General features: G+C 45.1%; 1 protein-coding gene across 2 annotated transcripts in view; it reads right to left on the bottom strand.

Moving 5' to 3' along the window:
- Positions 1–2,409: 2,409 nt before the first annotated feature.
- Positions 2,410–20,395, bottom strand: part of LOC144822450 (uncharacterized) — a 54,679-nt gene continuing 36,693 nt past the window's right edge. For both annotated transcript variants that reach the window (XM_078680127.1, XM_078680042.1), the window contains exon 3: positions 2,410–5,477. In XM_078680127.1, coding sequence (XP_078536253.1) covers positions 4,390–5,477 — 1,088 coding nt within the window. In that variant the 3' untranslated portion in view covers positions 2,410–4,389. The remainder of the gene's footprint in view (positions 5,478–20,395) is intronic.

Here is a 20,395-nt window from a genome sequence, read left to right as displayed (position 1 = left end):
TGAGCTATTGGCATCATAAATGACAATGTCTTTTATTTCTGTGTTAATTAGCAAAACAAATAAATAAAATGCATTGTCATTTACGATGCCAATAGCTTAAACCCTAGCGAATGTGAGACCTATTGCATTGCAAATGCTTGTTGTTTTTTGGGGTTGCCCTTCAATCGACAAGCTAACTGGGAGCTCTTGATGGTGTTGACGATACAACAAACTAACAGAACACTGGAAGCAATTTTTCACTTCTCAGCACAGTTAGGTCACAGGCCAGTGAGGGAAATGATCACTTTATATAAAGCAAAGTGTCTTTCAATAGCCTCGTATGGGGCCGGTGTTTGGGGGATGTGTGATAACTCTAGACTCAAAACAGCAGAGAACAGTTTTCTCCAAAGACTCTTGATGATGCCACAGGGCGCACCAATTTTATTCTGTCACTAGGGAGTGGGCTTACATTTTGTGTGCCATATCCTGGGTCTTGCCACACTGTTATTATGGTTAAGAATTTAGCAAACTCCGGCGCTAGGATTCTCTAAATGCATTCTTCAGAGATGCCTGGCCTTGGATAATTCTGGTTATTCCTTAACTAGGGTATTTTAAGCACTCTTTTAGTAGGCTGGGAGCTTTAGAGCTTTTTAATAACCCCAACCGATTTGCCCGCTCAGCTAGAGATCCGATAAAGCGGGCATTTTATAACTAGGCGCAGCGCGTATGCGCAGCAGCAAGCCGCTCAGCTTCCCTCTCTGGCAAATTACCTTGTTTTAACATCTGGCAACAAGCTGGAATTTTACTTCTCTTGTTTTGAAAGGCCCAACATAGGTTTTATTTGAGCAGGCTTTGATTGTGGTCCCTGCATTTTCTCTTTGCTTTCCCACATCAAGGGGCTTGGTTTGAGAACCTTCCTCCTGCCCTTAGTTACGGCAATGTTTCAAAAAGACAAGGGAACCCGCAAGGTAGGAAGGACCCTGGGTATCAGCTAATTATTGAGAACAGTGGGTCCTTCAATGAATTATACTAACGAACAATAAATATAGACCAGAATCAGTGCTATATTGGTTCATTCATGTCCAGCCGGACATGGTATGATTTAATAGATACAAACAATCAGTGCTAAAGTTCGAGACATAGAGTAGGACACAATCCTGTATCCTTCAAGGTTCAAAACAAAGAGACAATAACACTTACACAAAACATTTTCAGGCACGAAAAAGAGCTTATCGCCAATACATGAATCATGAGGGCAAGCTTTGTAAAGACGTAGACAAAAATTCACAAGTTTTAACGAATGTGTTTAACATGCAATCAGTCTAAAAGAGTCGACAACGTTTCGATCTATAACGAGGTACATAGATCATCATCAGGACGGAAATTTACATACGCCTGAAAATTAACAATGCCTTGAGGGTGAATACGAGGGCTGATGTCGCCAAGGTCTAGGGATTCCAGGCGGAATTGCTATAAGGATACCGCTTGGTCACTACACAATGATTGAGGATTAATAGGATTCCAATTGGTCATGACTGCATGAGTTGGACGGGTCGGGGGTTAAGATAAGCCGGCCACGAGGGAATCGTGAGATGTGCGCTGGACCGCTAATGCCCGGATCGGCTGGTTGAGGAGCGGAAGGTTGGCTGCCAGGATCGGGAAAGCACATCACCCTTTCTGCTTTTCTGAGCACTTTATAAATCAGTGAGAACCCGTTTGTTTATTTCCTCATGGTTTTAATTCTTTTCAGGGAGGTTTTAGATTTCTGCAGCACCTCGACGCACCTGAGATTTGCTTTGCTGAGATCAGTTTCATTAGAGGGTCACTTATAATTAGGAAAAGATACTGCTAATGGTTGAGCTTTGGTCTTGGTCGTGGGATTTAAGTTATCAACATTTTATTCCATGTTTATATTTGTTGAGATCTTGAATGTGTTTATGTATGTGTTTTATTAAATGAATTTTGAGTCTAATAGGCTGGTAACTTGTACTTTTATGGCCTATGTAAGCAGAATTGAGTTTTATGTCAGGCTGATATGCCGTAATTGTGCAAACGCAGCTGTTACAATCTTGTGACCCACTGACTTGCTCTTGACAATAATCCAGTATCACAGCTTCAGCTGAGGCCCCCAATTCCTAGTCTCATCATTCACTTAGCACCCAGGGCGTCTCATCATTGCACACACATACATGCCACCATTACCACTTAGTACATTCCTGGAGACACACATGTCACTGCAGATCCAGGGCTTGCCACCAGCCAGAGCAAGCTCCAGCACATGCCCAAATGTGGTTGTTGATCTGGGCACTGGAGTCTGAGTGACCCAAGAGCAGCCCCGCACAAAGCCTAGCACCAGGCATCAGTCTGTCTCTTGCTCCATGGTCACATGCAGTGTGGCTAAAATGAGGGAGAGCTCAGTGGGCCCTAAAAGGAACTCATCACACATGGTCATTGATGACCACGGGTGGATCTTGTGGGGGACAGAGCGTTCACCAGGAGGCTTCATGACTCCATACACTAGAGCTGTTGCTTCGATATAATGGTTTGGAGGCAAGCCTTGTGCGCTCACAGATGGCACAGAGTCCAGAGTAATCATCTATTTTAAACCAACCAATACGCTCAGTGAAGGAGAAGGTCCAAGAGACAAAGGTGTTCCCAAAGCAATTACACTATTAAACGTCAAAAGTTGTCTTTGGAAACATCAACAGTGCAAATTGTACTTGTAAGGCTTGCACTACTCTAATCAACACAGTGATGGAGTGAACTACACACTGCAATGCCTCCCATCTGAGGGGCTGGTGGTGGGAGGGCTGCAGGGGGGCGTAAGTTCCTACCCACCCTCTTCCGGGACAGAGTAATCACCAAGATGGAAAACAGACACTCTGAACGTACTGATGAGTTTGAAGTATCTCCAGTCTCATCGCCACATGAAACAGGCAGGCAGATTAGTTTATTAGCAAAGTTTTATTGCATAAAATAAGACATTCTTGGCAAACAGCTCACTGCGGCAGTGTCCTTTGTCTAGTTGTCAATCTCACCCCTCACATTAGAACAGGACAACAACTGACCTCACAAAACACACAACAGCATGCGATGAAATACTCCTTACAGTGTCTTCACCAGACAATCTGCTTTGTTTTGTAATGTATGTGAAAGTTAGTTTTTGGGTATTTATTTCTCACCAGAATAGCGGCCAAACTGCGGCCGACTTCTACCGTATGGTTTGCTGTGCCCTGGCCTTGACCCATTCTATTCCGAGGTGGAATCTGAGCTCACACAGACCTTGGGTTGGCAGGTTCCACATGATCCCTTACGTCTTCTCCTGGGTGCATTTGATGGTTTGCACGGCTCCAGAGCAGACAAACATTTTCTGGGAACGGCGGTCGCTGTGGCTAAACGAGATATTGCAGCGGCCTGGGCCCAGCCCAACCCCCCTACCTTGCGAAAGTGGCGCTGGGGGGGGTGGATTGCTGCGCGGCGCAGGAGGAACCCCTCTTTGAGACACATGGTTGTCCCGCGAGGTTCAATAGGGTTTGGGACAAATGGCTGAACCTACTGTTTTAAATCGACAGCTTTGGCTCTCCGTGTTACGGGGTGCTGCTTTCCAGCTTGGGCGGCTTGCATAAATACTCCGACCCTAACAGTGGGGTTTTTTACTGTCTGTTGGAGATGGAATTGGCTTTACTGTGTAAGATGTATGCTGTCTTTTTGTTTGTTTGTTTTTCAAAATGATAATAAAATTGATTATCAAAAAAAAAAAAAATTCTCACCAGAATGAACCATCTCAAAACATTGTGAATTGTGTAACGGTCTCGGCAGTTGAAACTGCAGAATTATATGGGTGGTGCCACCTTTGTAAGTTGTTAGACTCTGGACAGCCATGAATCCTCTTTTGATCTCTCAGCCTGGATGGGTTGTACAGAATATTTACACAGCCGGTCTGAAGATACTGATAGGGAGTAGATGTTCCTGCTTTAGTGATGAAAGGAGTTTATATTTTTTGTCCTCAAGTGGTTTTTGATTCCTATTTCTTCTCCTAGTTTCTTTTTCCCATGTGCTCAGATCTTTCAAAATCAGTGAAGCAGCCTCTGTGAAGTTCGTTGCTTGGTGAAGTGACGTTGAAGAACCTACATTCTGTTTGGAGACGCTGCGAACGTTAGAGTTTGTCCTTTAACTCAAAGCTCTTCTGACATTCAGAGGAAAGGGAGGACCTCACCCCGGAAGGTTCGTTAGATGTCATGGGAGGTCTAACTTTAGCTGTAGATTCTTAGATGATGTAAAAGATCAGATTTCTTTTTCTAAATGAAGGTTTTTTGGCAGTGCTTGGAGAAGGCTTCCATCTTGTATGTGTTACTTGAGGCTGCTGAGCACCACGTTTTGTTTACAGCAGTTTCCATACCCCATGCGGCGTCAAGGCCGTCGCCTGTGTGTTCTTTGATGGCGTACAAGGCTTGCCTTAAGATCAAAGCTCTTGCTACACACAGTGCAGTGATAAAGCCTCTGTCCTGTGTGTACGCTTTGATGCCGTACAAGGGTCCCCTTCCGAGAAAACCTCTTCTCACACACAGTGCAGTGATAAGGTCTCTCTCCTGTGTGAGTTCTTTGATGCAGCACAAGGTTTGTCTGATTAGCAAAGCACTTGGAACACACTGGGCAGTGATAAGGCCTCTCTCCTGTGTGTATGTTTTGATGGCGTACAAGGGTCCCCTTCTGAGAAAACCTCTTGGAACACACAGTGCAGTGATAAGGCCTCTCTCCTGTGTGTATGTTTTGATGGCGTACAAGGGTCCCCTTCTGAGAAAACCTCTTGGAACACACAGTGCAGTGATAAGGCCTCTCTCCTGTGTGTATGTTTTGATGGCGTACAAGGGGCCCCTTCTGAGAAAACCTCTTGGAACACACTGGGCAGTGATAAGGCCTCTCTCCTGTGTGAGTTCTTTGATGGAGTACAAGGGATACCTTATAAGGAAAGCGCTTGGAACACTCAGTGCAGTGATAAGGCTTCTCTCCGGTGTGTGTTCTTTGATGGAGTACAAGGGTCGCCTTCTGAGAAAAGGCTTTGGAACACACAGTGCAGTGATAAGGTCTCTCTCCTGTGTGTATTCTTTGATGTTGTAGAAGATTTCTCTTCTGAGTAAAACTTTTCTCACAGATATTGCAGTGAAAGGGCCGCTCTCCTTTGAGAGTTTTTTCATGTGTTGCCTTATCAGCAAACCTCATTTCATGCTCAGTGTAGGGATACCGATCTGTGTGTGTTTGTTTGTGCAGTAAAAGACGCGTCTTTCCAGTAAATGTCTTCTTACACTCAGCACAGGCATAAGCTCTTACGCTGGTGTGTATTCTTTTCGCCCTTGCAAGTAGTGTTTTATTGTTAAAATTCTCCCTCCTGTGTATTCCGTGGTGTTTTCTTTCATTCATTTTATAAGCAAAATTCTTCCTTCCTCCAGAAGTTTTACGTTTCTCTTTCCCATTCATACTTTCTGTCGTCTGCTGCTGTGCTGCAGAATGAAATGAACACTGAGAATTATACATGGAAAATATTTCTTGAAAGAAATGCACGGTTATAATATGATAAAGGTGGACAGTAATAGCTAGAAAGGAAGGAAAATGTTACTACCTGTAAACAATCATTTACTGCTTGTAGTTCTACAGTTCACATGTGGTGATCTCTCATGGGTAGGGTTCTGACTACTAAAAAAAAAATTAATTTAAAGATTGAGTTTTGATCTGGAGAACGACTCATAATCCCATACCAGAAAGGCATAATGCATCAGCGTGCAGACTCCAATTAAAATCATTGTGTTGTTTCCTCCATCGGAGTACATTTGACTGCTTACATGTGTAAAATCAAAATAATAAATTGCTTAATCTGAGCAACCTATATACTTTCCAACCATACAGCAAGTGGGTGATGCATGTGAGCCTGCAACATGACAAGCTGATAGTATTTACAAGTGAGAAACATTTTCCATTTGCAGCAAGCTGTGGCACATCACAGGTTGTGCAATAACTTAAAAGAATCGGTAAGGTCCAGAACACGGCAGCCAGGCTCATTCTAGGGACACCACGCCACAAACATATGACCCAACACCTACGAAGCCTCCACTTGCTCCACGTCGAGAAGAGGATCACCTTCAAACTCCTCAACCACGCCTACAAACCCCTCAACAACATCGGACCCACATACCTCAACGACCGAGTATGTTGTACCCAAGAGGAACCTCTGCTCCACTGACCTCGCCCTGGCAGAGGTCCCCCGCATCCGCAGAAACAGAACTGGCGGGAAAGCCTTTTCCTACATCGCAGCCAAATCCTGGAATGAGCTCCCGGTCAACATCAGACGCTCCCCAACCCTCCACATGCTCAGGAAGTTACCTCAAGACCTGGCTTTTCGACTGACCCGGAGCTGCCCCCATCCACCCCCCCCCCCAGCACCTTAAGTCCCTCGCGGGTGAGTAGCGCGTTCTATAAACCGCTGATTGATTGATTGATTGAAAGGAAAGAATTGCTAATTGAGTTACTAATATGCTTAGAACAATTAAGCACTTCTGGGCTTTCCTCCTTGCATTGATGTCACCAGAGAAATATTTTATGAAAGGATGCACAGAACCACATGTTTCTGCTTTACAAATATCTACTAGAGGTATGTTGGGTAGAAAATCCATGGTTGCATCTTTATCCCACGTGGACTCAGCCTGTGGTATTTCTATGTGGTGACTCCGCTAGGCCTGGGCGGTAAATTCAGTTCCGCTTGAGGAATTTGTGTAATTTGGGTAATTTCGCTTTCCGCGGAGAACGTGGAATTGGCAAAACTTTCGCGATTCACGGGTTCCCTGAATTTTTTGCTTGTTCAGGCTTTCAAAATGTGTGTTCGCGAGATATTTCCCCCCCGAGCACGCAAACTGCGTTCGCGAACAGGAAAAAAGCATTGTGAACGGGCGGAAGAAGCAATTCCGCGTGTTCGCAGAATTCTGCGTGCTCGCAAAGATTTTTTTCACTGAGCTTTGTGTAACACGACTACGTAAATTCTGCCCACCCCTAGTCTCCGCACGAGTAGAAAAACATATGCCAAATTCTGCCGGTGCAAAAAACGGTCTTATTTTTCATACAGTTTCAATTCTGATAATGTAGAGCATGAGTGCGTGTTTAACACTGGATGCATATTCAACTTTGTCCTTGTAAACTTGCAGGAACTGTTCATCTACTTATGGGGCGTGTCGTTTGCTAACTGTTTGAGAAAGTGACTGCTACTAGGTAGACAACTATCTCCATTAAGGCTTGCAGTGATGTAGTGGCTTAAAAGGTGGACTTGTTACACTTGATAAGACAACATTAAAATCTTAACTGGATGCCAGGGGTGCTCTGGTGGGATAACCATTCTCAACTCTCCCATGAACATTTTCACAAGAGTTTTTTCAAAAGTATTCAAACGTTAGTGTAGGCTAGGCCAGCTTCTTTATGTATGTATCTATATGTTATTTCTATACTACAAACCTAGCCTAAAGCTAGGGCCAAAGATGAGCTTGTACATTATTTTTTAAAGAAGTGAGTCCTCAACTCTTTCCTAAACGGGAGCAATGTCGGACGGTCCTGATGGATACAGGGATGTTGTTCCAGATCATGAGTTCATAGATGGAAAAGGCCTGCTAACTTGTTTTTTTTGTTACAGTTCTAAGTCTGCAGTCTGATGGAGTTCTCCAACCTCGCATTTGTTGCACTTGAAAATAAGAGGTGAACTTACGGACAACAAGAATGATGAACAAGTGATAAGAAAAAGGTAATAGCTACAAAAGAGGAAATTCAAAAGGAAAAAGCAAGACTACTGTACTGGAAGAGTCTTAAACTTAGTAAGATGATACGAATAAGTAAGGAGAGCAGTCAAAATTCCATTGACACAAAGACGACAGGAACTTCTGACGGGGGAATCAAGCTCAGAAGGTCACACTGACTCAGACGACTCTGCTAGCAACTACCTAGAAAAAAAACCTACTTGCCACTTGTTTCGCTGAGTACGGGTTACTGAGACAAGGACGAACAATGGAATATCATACAAAAAGGAAAAACAAAAGCAAGAGGCACAAACAGAGGAAGAGAATGACAGGAAAGAGAAAATGGAAGACAAAAAGATAACTCACCCCATAGGAAGAGAAAGATGAGATATGATTATTAAATCATCCCAACATTAACTGACAATGGATGAACTAAATATCCATAACCTTGGATTATATTTCTGCCCCAGGAGGGACTTAGATTACAGTTCATGTAGACTTGACATATTTCCGTTTCTAAGATATCAACATAAAATCAGACCCAAGCCAATGAACATGAGAATAGGGGAGCCCAATTCAGAAAACATGACTTGTGTTCAAGAGACGTTGATACTTCATGACATTGGCTGGTCTGGATGATGGAAATATATGTGCAACGAAAGAGCGGGAAGCGTTGCTTGGAAAGAAGGCACAGGTAGATCAGGGAAGCCTAACTCACTTCAAAAAGCAAGCTGCATATAACTTCTCCTTGCCTCATGATAATCTGGATGTTTTTAGTGACTCGGTCGCCAAAGACTTGTTAAAATAAATTGTTCACCAGTCGAGGCAAGAAGGGAAGAATCAGATCCAACTTGAGTAATGGACAAAGGGAGGCAATTAACACATTCCGAAATGACAACACAAGTACCAATGTCATCCGATAAGGGGCAAGAATGTGGTTTAAATGATTGTTTTCAATTATGAACAAAAGGCTTTTCAATAATTATTAAATACGGATTGTTGTGAAATGGGAATGGCAACATTTCCATTTGTGTATAACACTACCCTCTACTGTGTTTTTCCCTTCTAACATATGTATGCAAGAACAAGGGGGGCGTATAGTGCCCTCCAACAATAGCTCACTGGAAAGCACAGCAATACACTAAAACCATGTATTGCTGATTCTTGTGGGGAGCCTCCCATCATATTGTATAGATAGTGAGAATTATTTTCTACAAAAGATATACACAGAAGACAATCATATTTGACAATTACCTAGGATGTGATCTTGATAATTATGTATACAACACATGCAAGGTCTAAGAGCCTATGAACATGCTTTTTGCAAAAGACAAATATCTCCACATGACTATACATGGATGCTTAGGACCATGACTTTTGCCTAAATAACAATATTTTCATATTTAAAGACAGATATTACAGACAAATCTCAGGGACAGCAATGGGTGCCTGTTCTCCCAGCTCTGCAAATGTATTTGTGGTCTGGTGGAAAGAACAGGTGTGTCGTGTAGTTCCCACTAATCCGTAGGACCTGCACGTTTGTTGAACAATATAAACTTTGGATGAGGTGCCTAGACTGGCTCCGGGCACCTCCGCAGGATGAGTTGGCCTAGAGACCAGCTAGCTCACAGGGCCACCATAAGACTCCCTAACCTTACCAGGAAGCGAATGGTTTCTGGCAACCTCTGAAAGTGACAACCCTGACCCCTCAGGGATCGTGGAAACAGAACAGAACCTTTCGCTCAGTCACTCAAGCTTACTTGCTCTCAGAGAAATATACAGAGAATAATACACAGTGGGACGTTTTCAATATATTTATTGAACCAACGTTATTCTTGTATAGAATATATAAGCTGCAATAATCAGGAGACCGAAGCAGCTGAAAGCGATTACAAGCACGTAAATAGTAGATATAGTTCTATCATGGTGCTAAAACAGTGTTTATATGCAGGCATATAAGCAAGGCAGTAATCAGGCGGACTCCTACTATGCACTCCCTACTCTGCGTGTACCTAGAGTGTGTGTGGGTGTGAAGCCAAGAATCCCCACTAAGAGACATGACAGGAGAGAATGCAGGCCACAAATTGGTTACAAACTGAACTCCCCCTCACGGAGATGCCAGCCCGCTGCATAGTGAAGTCTCAGCCCGCACGGACCCTCTGTGTCAGCTGTAGCGCCTCCTCTACTAATCTATTGGGATGCTCATTATTTATAATAGAAAGCATCTTTGTGATGTACGTATAGGTTAGACAATGCTATGGATATGTAGATAGCCCTCTCACCCTGTGGATGAAGATAGAGATGACATTTGTACATAGTGCGTCAAGAGGCCTTGTACATGGTGTTCGAGGCATCGTGGTAATGTTGGGCGAAGGTAGATGTGTAAACAAAGTAGTCTCAGAGAAACTAATCCAACATTGTCATGCATGCAAATATGTGCAAAAGGTCACAGCTGAAATGTTACTGTAAACAAGCATTGGAAATGCAATAGGTCTCGCATTAGAAAAGTTGGAGCTATTGGTCTTGTAAATGACACATATTTTATTTATGTGTTGGTTTTTAAAATAGCTAAATTGATAGCTTTGTCATTTACAATGCCAATAGTTATAACTTTTGCAAATGTGACACCTATAGCATTTGTAATGCAATATGTTTTATTTACGTGACTTATATGTATTCATATTACAAATAACAATGGCCTTTATTTTTTTATAATTAATACTTAAATAAAAAGTTATTGTAATTTATAATGGCAATTGATACCGAGGGTTGTGAATAACCTGAAGCGATCACTGAATTTAGAGAAGATACCACAGAGGGTTAATTTGTTTATAGCAGGAGTTCTTGTTGTAATTGCAGGTAACAAGTTCCAGTCCTTGCAAAATAACGCAGAGGCTATGTCTTTGAAGCAAACATCTCCATGCAAATGGCGAGATTTACGTTTGAATATGTGCGAGGTATTTTCTAAAATGAGAGCGTTTGGTAGTAATTAATACCATTATTTAGTTACCAAAAAAACAAAAACAGTAAGACGAACAAGACAGAGGGCATTGCTGTGGGGAGGAGAAATGCGAAACGGCCGCAGCAGGGGGCGGAGCGGGGAGAGCGGCGATGGGGGAGAGACACGGGCCGTAGTGTGAAGCAGCAGGGGCCTTTGTGCCACAGACCTCAAACACAGCTTACAGTTAACTTGCCTGATTGATACCGAAGGTTGTGAATAAGGTAACAAGTTCCAGTCCTTGCAAAATAACGCAGTGGGCTATGTCTTTGGAGCAAACATTTCCATGCAAATGGCGAGATTTACGTTTGAATATGTGCGAGGTATTTGCTAAAATGAGAGCGTTTGGTAGTAATTAATACCATTATTTAGTTACCAAAAAAACACAAGATCACAGCGAAATAAGAAAGTATAACTTGAATCCTAAAACAAAGGTGAATGAACACAGGCGCGCTGGCCACAGAATATGCAAATCGGTTTAATGCAGCTGCACGCAAGACCACAGTATTGATATTTGACAGGAGTTTACACTTATGAATTCTGTGAAACGTACATGTGCCCTTCGGTGTACTTCTCTCTGCTAGAAAAATAAATACGTAAAGTACACTCTGAGAGCACCATATATAGAAAAAGCTTCAAGCAGCTATGGCATTTCTTCACCAGGAAAGTGGATTCGGCTGGGGGGGGGGTAAGGGGGGAGGCGGTTTGTTTTAGAAACAGAGGAAAGCAGGAGGAGGGGGCAGTCGGTTTTAAAAGACATTGTGATGGTATGCGTTGTGAATGTATGCGTAACGTCATACATTCCATCACCACAGAACCTACGGAAGGTAAAGGCCGATCTGGAAGTCTTTTTAGCTGTTCTAAAGTTATCAATTGTTCCTCTATTATGACTGGATGATGTGAGTAAATACCGAGCTCTATGTTCAGACAGCCATCACTTTTTTGTAGGTAATGTTTTTTTGAATTATAAAATGAACTTTTCATGACAATCGGCAAATCAGTGAATTCAGGCAGTCACTGGATTCTCACAAACAGAGTGTCCCACAGTTGCATGGCATTCACTTGGGAGGCGAGGGAGGGAGGAGAAATACGAGACGGCCTTGCGGCCGTGAGACGTGTGAAGCAGGGGGCGGGGGGAGCGGATGCCTTTGAAGTGAAGCTAAGCTTCACTTCAAAGGTGTGGGAGGAGTGCGGCTGAGGGAACAGACGGCGATTTGATGATGTGCACGCGCATTTTAGGTCAATGCGCTTGCGCATTGACCTAAAAGCCACGGGCACAGCACCAAATCGCCCAGTTCGGTAAAGTCTGTTTAAGACGCTATAGTCTCGCAAGCTCAATGCGCATGCGCATTGACAGGCGAGATCTAAAAATAGGACAATATATGAAATGAGCTACTTCGCTACATGGGCCTAGACCGGGCACATAACAGGTGGTCTGGATATCACAAAATGAAAATATGACAAACCATACGCTGATTTGGATCAGGGATACAGATGACCTTTCCCTGCTGTGGGACGGATGTTAAATGTAAGACGATAAAGATGAACATTGCCGGCTCCATCTTGTATAACGAAAGCCCCTACGAGCACGTAAGCGGCAACCATTTTAGTCTCTGCAGCCATTTCCCACATTGCTGGTCAACTCCGCATCACCCCGGCCGCCCTCATCCCCCCCCGCGCTCTGACTGAACCCGAGCACACATACCGGGGTCGTAAAACCATGTCAGCATGACAATACCTTGAGCCACTTCCCGCACCAACCCCCCTTGTCATTTCATCCTCTGCGCACAATCAGGCCCCTCTGATAAACTCCTCCACTGCACCTGGCCACTCAATCCGGTCCCAGGCACTAAACAACCCCCGTGGACTTAGTTTATTGCCCATGTAACAACAGAACTTGCTTCCCCAACAAAGAGGCCGGAATTTAATCAATGACCCGACCCTTTGATCTGACCTATCCCACGTGTTTTAGGTCCTGTCGGAATGTCCAGCTGCGAGATATCGATCATCTGTAAGGTCCAGGAGGGGGAACATTTGCTGCTGGACTTGTGTGGGAACTATCTTAAGGCGGGGATTCCAAGGATGTTTCACTATGTAATAAACGGATGTCAGGAATGTTTGATCATGTAATAAACGGGCGAAAGAAACATATAAAAGGCCAGGCCTCAGAGATGCAGTTAGAGCACCTCCTGACGATAGCCCCGGTGTCGGATGCGATGTACTCTCCTCTAGAGCAATAAACTTATTCTTCGCCTATCAACCTGCAGCGCCTGCCTCGTTATTTTGATCGCTAATCTTAAGGTGAATTAGAGGTGGTTTGCACCAAGCGGCATCGAAAGTCTTGAGAGTCTTGCTGCTTTTCATCACGGAAGTAGGGAAAAGTCTAAAAGATTACTCCAGAGACAGACAAAAACTGATCTCAACCTAAAATTCACTCATTAGATAAGAAATGAATCTATAAATGATCTGGCTATCCATACTGAGCTAGAGAAGCACATATGGTCAAAAGCCTACATAGAAAGGAAAAAGCAGGGAGTTGTGAATAGCGTGCATCCACAGAAACTGATAGAAAGTATTCCTTATGGTGAAATGCTACGGACCCATAGAAACTGTGATAGCCAAGAAGTGTATGAGAAGGAAGAAAAAAGTAAGCGTCCAGCAGCCAAGCGAGCACCCAGAACATGAATAAACTACTTTTAAATCAGAGACACCAAAGGAGGGACCTGATATCACCGTAAGGTTCATCACTACATACAATATGAGGTACACAGCAGCAAGACAAATTCTAAACATTGGAAAATATTAAAAGCTGATCAGGTGATTAGACACAATATTACCTCACATCCCTCCATCACATATCGTAAAGCCCTATCCTTAAAGGACAAACATGCCCATAGCTATGTAGATAGTCCAATGAAAGAAAGGGGCCATCTGATCTAAAAGGTTTCTGAAAATGAGGGAAATGTATGGCTTGCAAATCTGGTATCAAAATAAAGGAAGTTATTCTGCATAACAGGAAGGAAAAGCAATCAATTCAGAACCTGTAGCACAGATTTCTCTGTATATATACCTGAAAGAATGCACACACAGAAAACAATATGTGGCCAACTTGATGTTCCCCATTGGCAAGTGATGGAGCACATGAGAGGCATCAAACACGCGGACTTAAATTCACCAGTGTCTGGAGATTTTGTAAAATGCCATGATAGCATTGTAGACGCGCTCGGTTTCTTTGGCCTTATATCAGAGGAGGTGATCAAGAGAAGAAATTGAAAAGAATCGATTTAAGATATAATAAAGAGCTGGGTAACGAGGAAGTCAAGGCCCTGAATAAAGATTCAGAATTACATGGGCACATAGGATGAATACTGATGTCGAATCTGCAAACTTTCCCACTACTGACACTCTCTGGAACACATGTTAAAAAAAGCCATCATTTTGGCAGGAGATTACATTGGGGAGTAGGGGCGCTACGTGGCGCACAAGCGGAATGGCCGCGGTTGTCTGAGGCTCCCGCAGTCCGGTTCCTGATCCTGCATTTATCCTCACCTGATTGACCCCGTTGATGCTCCAACATGCTCGGCATCGATGGCTGACATCCCTGTGACACTAATGAACTGACATCTGGCCGCCTACATTGCGGAGATTGCCCTAATCTGTTGCCGTGTGGCCGCCGCGGACATACGGTTGAGCTGCCCTGTAGCGCTGCGGGACACCGCCTGCTACGCAAGAGCCGGGGACTCCACGTGGTGAGTGGGCCGCATGCGAGACGGGGAGACCTCTTGGGCGGAGCGGATCCATTCTGGTGGCAGGCGATAAGCGGAGGACCTCGCGGGACAGGGACGCCTTCCTCGGCGCTATCTTTCAAGTCGGTCCTATTTCCTTGCCGACAGCTTCAGGGTACGGGACACTGGCGGCAGGCCGCGACTCTAAGATGGCGACGCCCTGATGGGATATGGTTGCGGCGTTTCTCCCACGGACAGGAATGTTGACAATCATATTTGACAATTACCTAGGATGTGATCTTGATAATTATGTATACAACCCATGCAAGGTCTAAGAGCCTATGAACATGCTTTTTGCAAAAGACAAATAGCTCGACATGACTATACATGGATGCTTAGGACCATGACTTTTGCCTAAATAACAATATTTTCATATTTAAAGACAGATATTACAGACAAGTCTCAGGGACAGCAATGGGCGCCTGTTCTCCCAGCTCTGCAAATGTATTTGTGGTCTGGTGGAAGGAACAGGTGTGTCGTGTAGTTCCCACTAATCCGTAGGACCTGCGCGTTTGTTGGACAATATAAACTTTGGATGAGGTGCCTAGACTGGCTCCGGGCACCTCCGCAGGTTGAGTTGGCCTAGAGACCAGCTAGCTGACAGGGCCACCATAAGACTCCCTAACCTTACCAGGAAGCGAATGGTTTCTGGCGACAATTTACCCTGTCGAAGGCCTTGGTTGCGTCCAGTGTGAGGATAGACAGGGGCAGGTTCTGTGAAGCCGCTGTGTCTATTGCCCCTATTAGCTCATACGTCAGTTCATATAGCTGTCGCCCCTTTACAAATCCCTTTTGATCTGCATGTAGGACTGACGGAGCTATCTTGGCCAACCTAGTGGCCAAGACTGTGGTAAAGATCTTGTAGTAGTAATATATTACTTATTGAGACCTGATTACTATACGTACTGGAGGAGAATTTAATTCGAAAGTAAACTCCTACGTCAGGACCGTGTTCCTGTTCAATGCATACTGGCATTCCTCTATATAACAGAAAGTTGTGGACCTCACTACTTATAGACAGATTTAATTCAGCACCTGAGAATTAGGTCTGCCACCTGGATAGCATTGCACTGAAGTGCTGCAGACGCTCAAATCCCCTTTTCTCTGCCCTGAGGTAGCCCAATTTGGGAGAAACGCGTTGGCTGTCATCTCTGTCAAGATTGTGTTTGAAGACTGCAATAAAAATATTTGAAGAATAACTTGAAGGACCGCACTCCTTTTTGAATATATATGAAGACCATTTGAAAATAACTTGATTCATACTCTGTTTTCTATATTGTTGCCTCTCTGTTCTTTATGTTGTCTGTATAACTAGGGTTCTCTAGCAGTGGACCTAAGAGGTGGGCAACTATGGCAAATAAGGTTTTGCATTGACTATCGTGTATATATTAGGGCTGTGCAACTGTTGATTCCTACTGCTATCTTTTGCTTGTTAGGACCACCGAAAGACGCGGCGGGACGATAGCCTTTCCTGCGCATACCCTCTGCATTGCTGCTAGATACGCGAAACGTGGGACTGCATGGGTATATGGCTTTAAAGATGCTGTAGTTACATTAACACGCACCGTCTCTCCAATTTTTTCTCAATCCCGGCTAGTATTGCGACTCCCACCCGGTTGAACTGTCCTGTGGGCTGAGTCTGTGAGGGAGCTTTGCGGCGTGGTGCTGCGCTACGAGGTGGTCGGCCCCCTGGGCCTGGTGGTAACCAGTGTGGAGCTTCATCCTGTCTGAGGAACTCGAGTGGGGTGCCTTGCTGGGGTCCCGGGGTGCGAGTGGCACAAAGCGACCCATCGGCGTGCCATCTGTCTCTTTGCCCTGACGATCGCACAAGTGGATATTGCTGCAGGCGTAGTATCTGACTATCCAGTGGACCTTGGAGTGTTGCTTGATGTTACACATTATATTGGGCCTTGATCCTTCACAGCGATTTGGCTGTAATTGCTCTATTTTTTCTAGGCTCCCTGGTTGCCTAGCCCTGTGGAAGTGCGAGTCCTTACCCTTGCTTGGTAGTGGTGGGAGCTGCCTGCTCGAGATACTATGGGTCGTCCGGATCCTAGGCAACCAGGGATCACTTTTGACAATAAAAGAACGGCTAAGAAAGCACCGGGGACTGAAGAGGACCGGCCAGAAGATACGGCAACCGCTTCTCCGCCTGGGTCGGACACTGACCTGCAAACTATCCTAGTGGAAATGCGTCAAGGCTTCACGACAATTGCAGACAAGGTCGACACCTTGAAGACACGAATGGACAGCATTGTACATAAGCTGGATATACATGAAGGCCGCCTAAAAGAGGCGGTACAGCGTATCTCTGAGACTGAAGACGTCTCTGAGCAGCTAAAAAAGGCGGTCACTCAAATGGACAAACAGATGCGCATCATTAACGCCAAGAACGAGGACATTGAAGCTCGCAGTCGGCGTAACAATGTTCGTATTCTTGGTATCCCTGAGAGCACCAACATTGGCCGACTAGAGCTGTATGTTGAAAGGCTGCTTCTGGCGGTTGCAGGTGACGGGGCCCTCTCAGCTCAGTTTATAGTTGAACGTGCGCATCGTTCGCTGGGCCCGCGACCCAAGCCGGGAATGCCTCCAAGACCCATAACAGTGCGCCTCCTCAACTATCGAGACTGAGATGTGGTTCTCAGGGTGGCTCGAGAGAAGAAACAGCTTAATTATGAAGGCGTATCGTTCACCATCTTTCCAGACTTTACCGCCCGGGTGCAAGAAGAGCGCCGCAATTTTACCACTGTCAAACAAAAGCTACGAGATGCACAGGTGGATTTTGCTCTCCTCTACCCGGCGCGACTTCGCATCACCTATCAGGGGACGCAGACCTTCCATACCACGCCTCACTCAGTGGATAAATTCCTGAAATCATTGAAAACAAGGAAGAAGGGTCAGGCTACAGTGGATGAGGAGGACGAAGGCTCCTAGTCTGGGGTGGAATGAGCCTATACTGGGCGGCTGCTGTGGCTCCTTACCCCGGCAATGAGTCAAGGATTCCAATGCCGGGATGCTGCCTGAGGATGTCTGGGACACTTGAAGATTGTAATGTATACACGTTCTATTGTTGATTGCCTTTTGAAAGTGATATTATTACATGCCACAGGTTATATGACCATGGGGTCTCATGGATGATGTTTCCTTGTTAACTGGACACCCCTGCTGTCCTTGGAGTTCACTCCCTATTGGGATCTCCTTTGTATCGGCAGGGTTATTGTGTGCTATCTGGATGGTTTACCCAATGGGAATTCCCCTAAGTACTGATGTTTCCTATTGTTTATGGGGGGATGGGGAGAGGGAGGGCTGGTGCTTGCATGATTGGGATGCAGCAGTGGGAGGGGTTTTTGTTAACAGATGCTTTTCTTTTACAGGTGGGGTGAGAGTACAATGTGTTTCATATAGGGACTTGATTGTTCCAAGGAATAGAGAGTATGGCAATAGACATACAATACACCTAGAATTTCGAACTTCATTACTGGTATGGCAGAGACACGGAAAGACTCTAACTTGAGAATTATGTCTTGGAATATCAGGGGCCTTAACGATACTCGCAAGGGCCGGAATATTCTTGCGTATCTAGATCGACACCAAGTCCATATAGCCATGTTGCAGGAGACGCATCTGGCTCCAGGTCCTCGTCTGCAGTTTGCCAGTAAATGGGCAACTACACGCTCCTTTTCATCCTACTCTACTTATGCCAGAGGTACCGCTATCCTAATTAAAAGATCTGTCCCGTTTGTACTAATTGGTTAGGTCATAGACCCGGCTGGGAGATTTGTTATTGTATGGGGACGTATTGGTAAAGATACTGTGACTCTGGTGAACTCTTATGCTCCTAATGTTGATAAGCAGTCATATTTCACGACACTATGGGGCAAGATACTGGAAATAGGTTCCCTACATATTATATGGGGAGGGGATATTAATGTGGCGATACGACCTACACAGGATAGAGCTGATGGGTTCGCACTCTACAAACCTAAGTCAAGGGAGGCTCTGATGGGGATCTTAGAGGAAGGTGACTTGATAGACGTATGGAGACATATGTACCCCCATGGGAAGGAAGGCACTCTTTTCACCTCTGCCACAAACACATGGGCACGGTTGGATTACATCCTGCTGTCGAGGGGCCTCGTAAATGGGTTGGACAGAGCAGCTCACTTACCCAGGACGTATTATGACCACAGTCCAGTCCTGATTCATTTGCAGGTGCCAGGGTGGGATAGCCCCAGGCCACAGTGGAGATTACGCCCTATGGCCTTGCTAGACGAAGTCTTTAGGACAGAACTTGGGGAGGAAATTTCTGATTTCTTCCCTCGCAACAAGGACACTGTTGATAGTGTTGAGATCATTTGGGAGGCCTTCAAGGTGACGATATGAGGATATTGTATCTCCATGAGCTTTGGTGTCCTCCGGGACATACAAAGGACGATACGTACCCTTGATCGCAAACTGAAAGACCTTGAGCGACGGATGGCAGGGGGGACAGGGTCACAGATACATGCGGCCTTTTGTGCTAAACTAACGCAATATGAGGAAGAAGCAGAGAGGGAATCCAAGTTTCGGGGTAAACACTGGATGGCTAGGAATTATTGTGAGGGGGAACGACCTGGGAAAACTCTTGCAGCACTGATACGCACCCCGCGCTTTAACAACACAGTGTTAGAACTCACCACAGCGGCAGGGCAGGTGGTTAGGGATACTGAGAGTATACTGAAGGCATTTCACTCCCACTACACTACGTGGTATACCACCAATAATGCTCAAGACGTACAGTATGATGCCTTCCTTGCTGAGCTTGCCTTATGCTGGCTTAGCGACGGACATAGGTCCTTCCTTGGTGCACCGTTTGAGTCAGACGAAATCAGGGACGCTATAATGTCCCTTAAGAATTTATTTAGTGTGTTTTATATAGCCCGCAGCTACCCCAACGGGGTGTCCCGGCGCTTTCTGTGTATATGCTGGGTCTCACTCATAGGTAAATTAGCAGAAGAGGAATGTTTTCAAGGCCTTACGGAAAGGCAGCTCCTCCTGAATCTGCCTAATGGAGTGAGGCAGTTTGTTCCATTGATAGGAGGCACAAGCCTGGAAGGTTTTTCCCCCAGAGCGTTCTTTCTTAAATCTGGGGGTACACAGCAAGTTTTTTGAGCTGGATCGAAGGTGTCTTGCATTGCTGTAGGGGCGGAGACAGGAAGAAAGATATGCGGAGCCCTTTCCCTTAATTGTGCGATGTGCCAAGGTGAGTGCTTTGAATTCTGCCCTTTTTTGAACTGGCAGCCAGTGAAGCCTTCGTCGATAAGGAGAGATATGTACCCGAAGGGAGATGCCACAGACCAACCGGACTGCAGCATTCTGGACTGTCTGTAACCGGTGGCAGAGGCCCGAAGCAAGGGCAAGGTACAGACTGTTGGCATAGTCCAAATGAGATGTTATTAATGCCTGGACAATGGTTTTCCTGGAATTACTAGGAAGAAAATTAATACATTTTTTAATCATCCTACTTTTGGAGAGACATGCGGCAGTCACCGTCTGGACTTGGTTTTGGAAGGAGAGGCTGGAATCCCATCTAACCCCCAGGTTTTTTACTGATTTCTTGGGGGAGGGGGGCATGCTCAAGTCATGAGGCCACCAGAGGTTTGAGTCCAATGGAGAGGATTGGTGGAAAAAAAGGACCTCGGTTTTCCCCGCGTTTAACCGAAGGAAATTGTTGTCCATCCAGCGGGCGATGTTGCGGAGACAATCTTTTAGTGGGTCAAAAGTGGTGTGGGTAATAGTGTCATAAGAAAATAAAAGCTGAATGTCATCAGCGTAAGAGGTTGCCTTAATTCCTGACTGAGCAATGAGCTCTGCCAGGGGGGAAA

The sequence above is a fragment of the Lissotriton helveticus genome, chromosome 1_1 (genome assembly GCF_964261635.1).
Source record: "Lissotriton helveticus chromosome 1_1, aLisHel1.1, whole genome shotgun sequence".
Lineage (NCBI taxonomy): Eukaryota > Metazoa > Chordata > Amphibia > Caudata > Salamandridae > Lissotriton > Lissotriton helveticus.
Note: the sequence above shows the minus strand (reverse complement) of the source record. Positions and strands in the feature narration are given on the sequence as shown.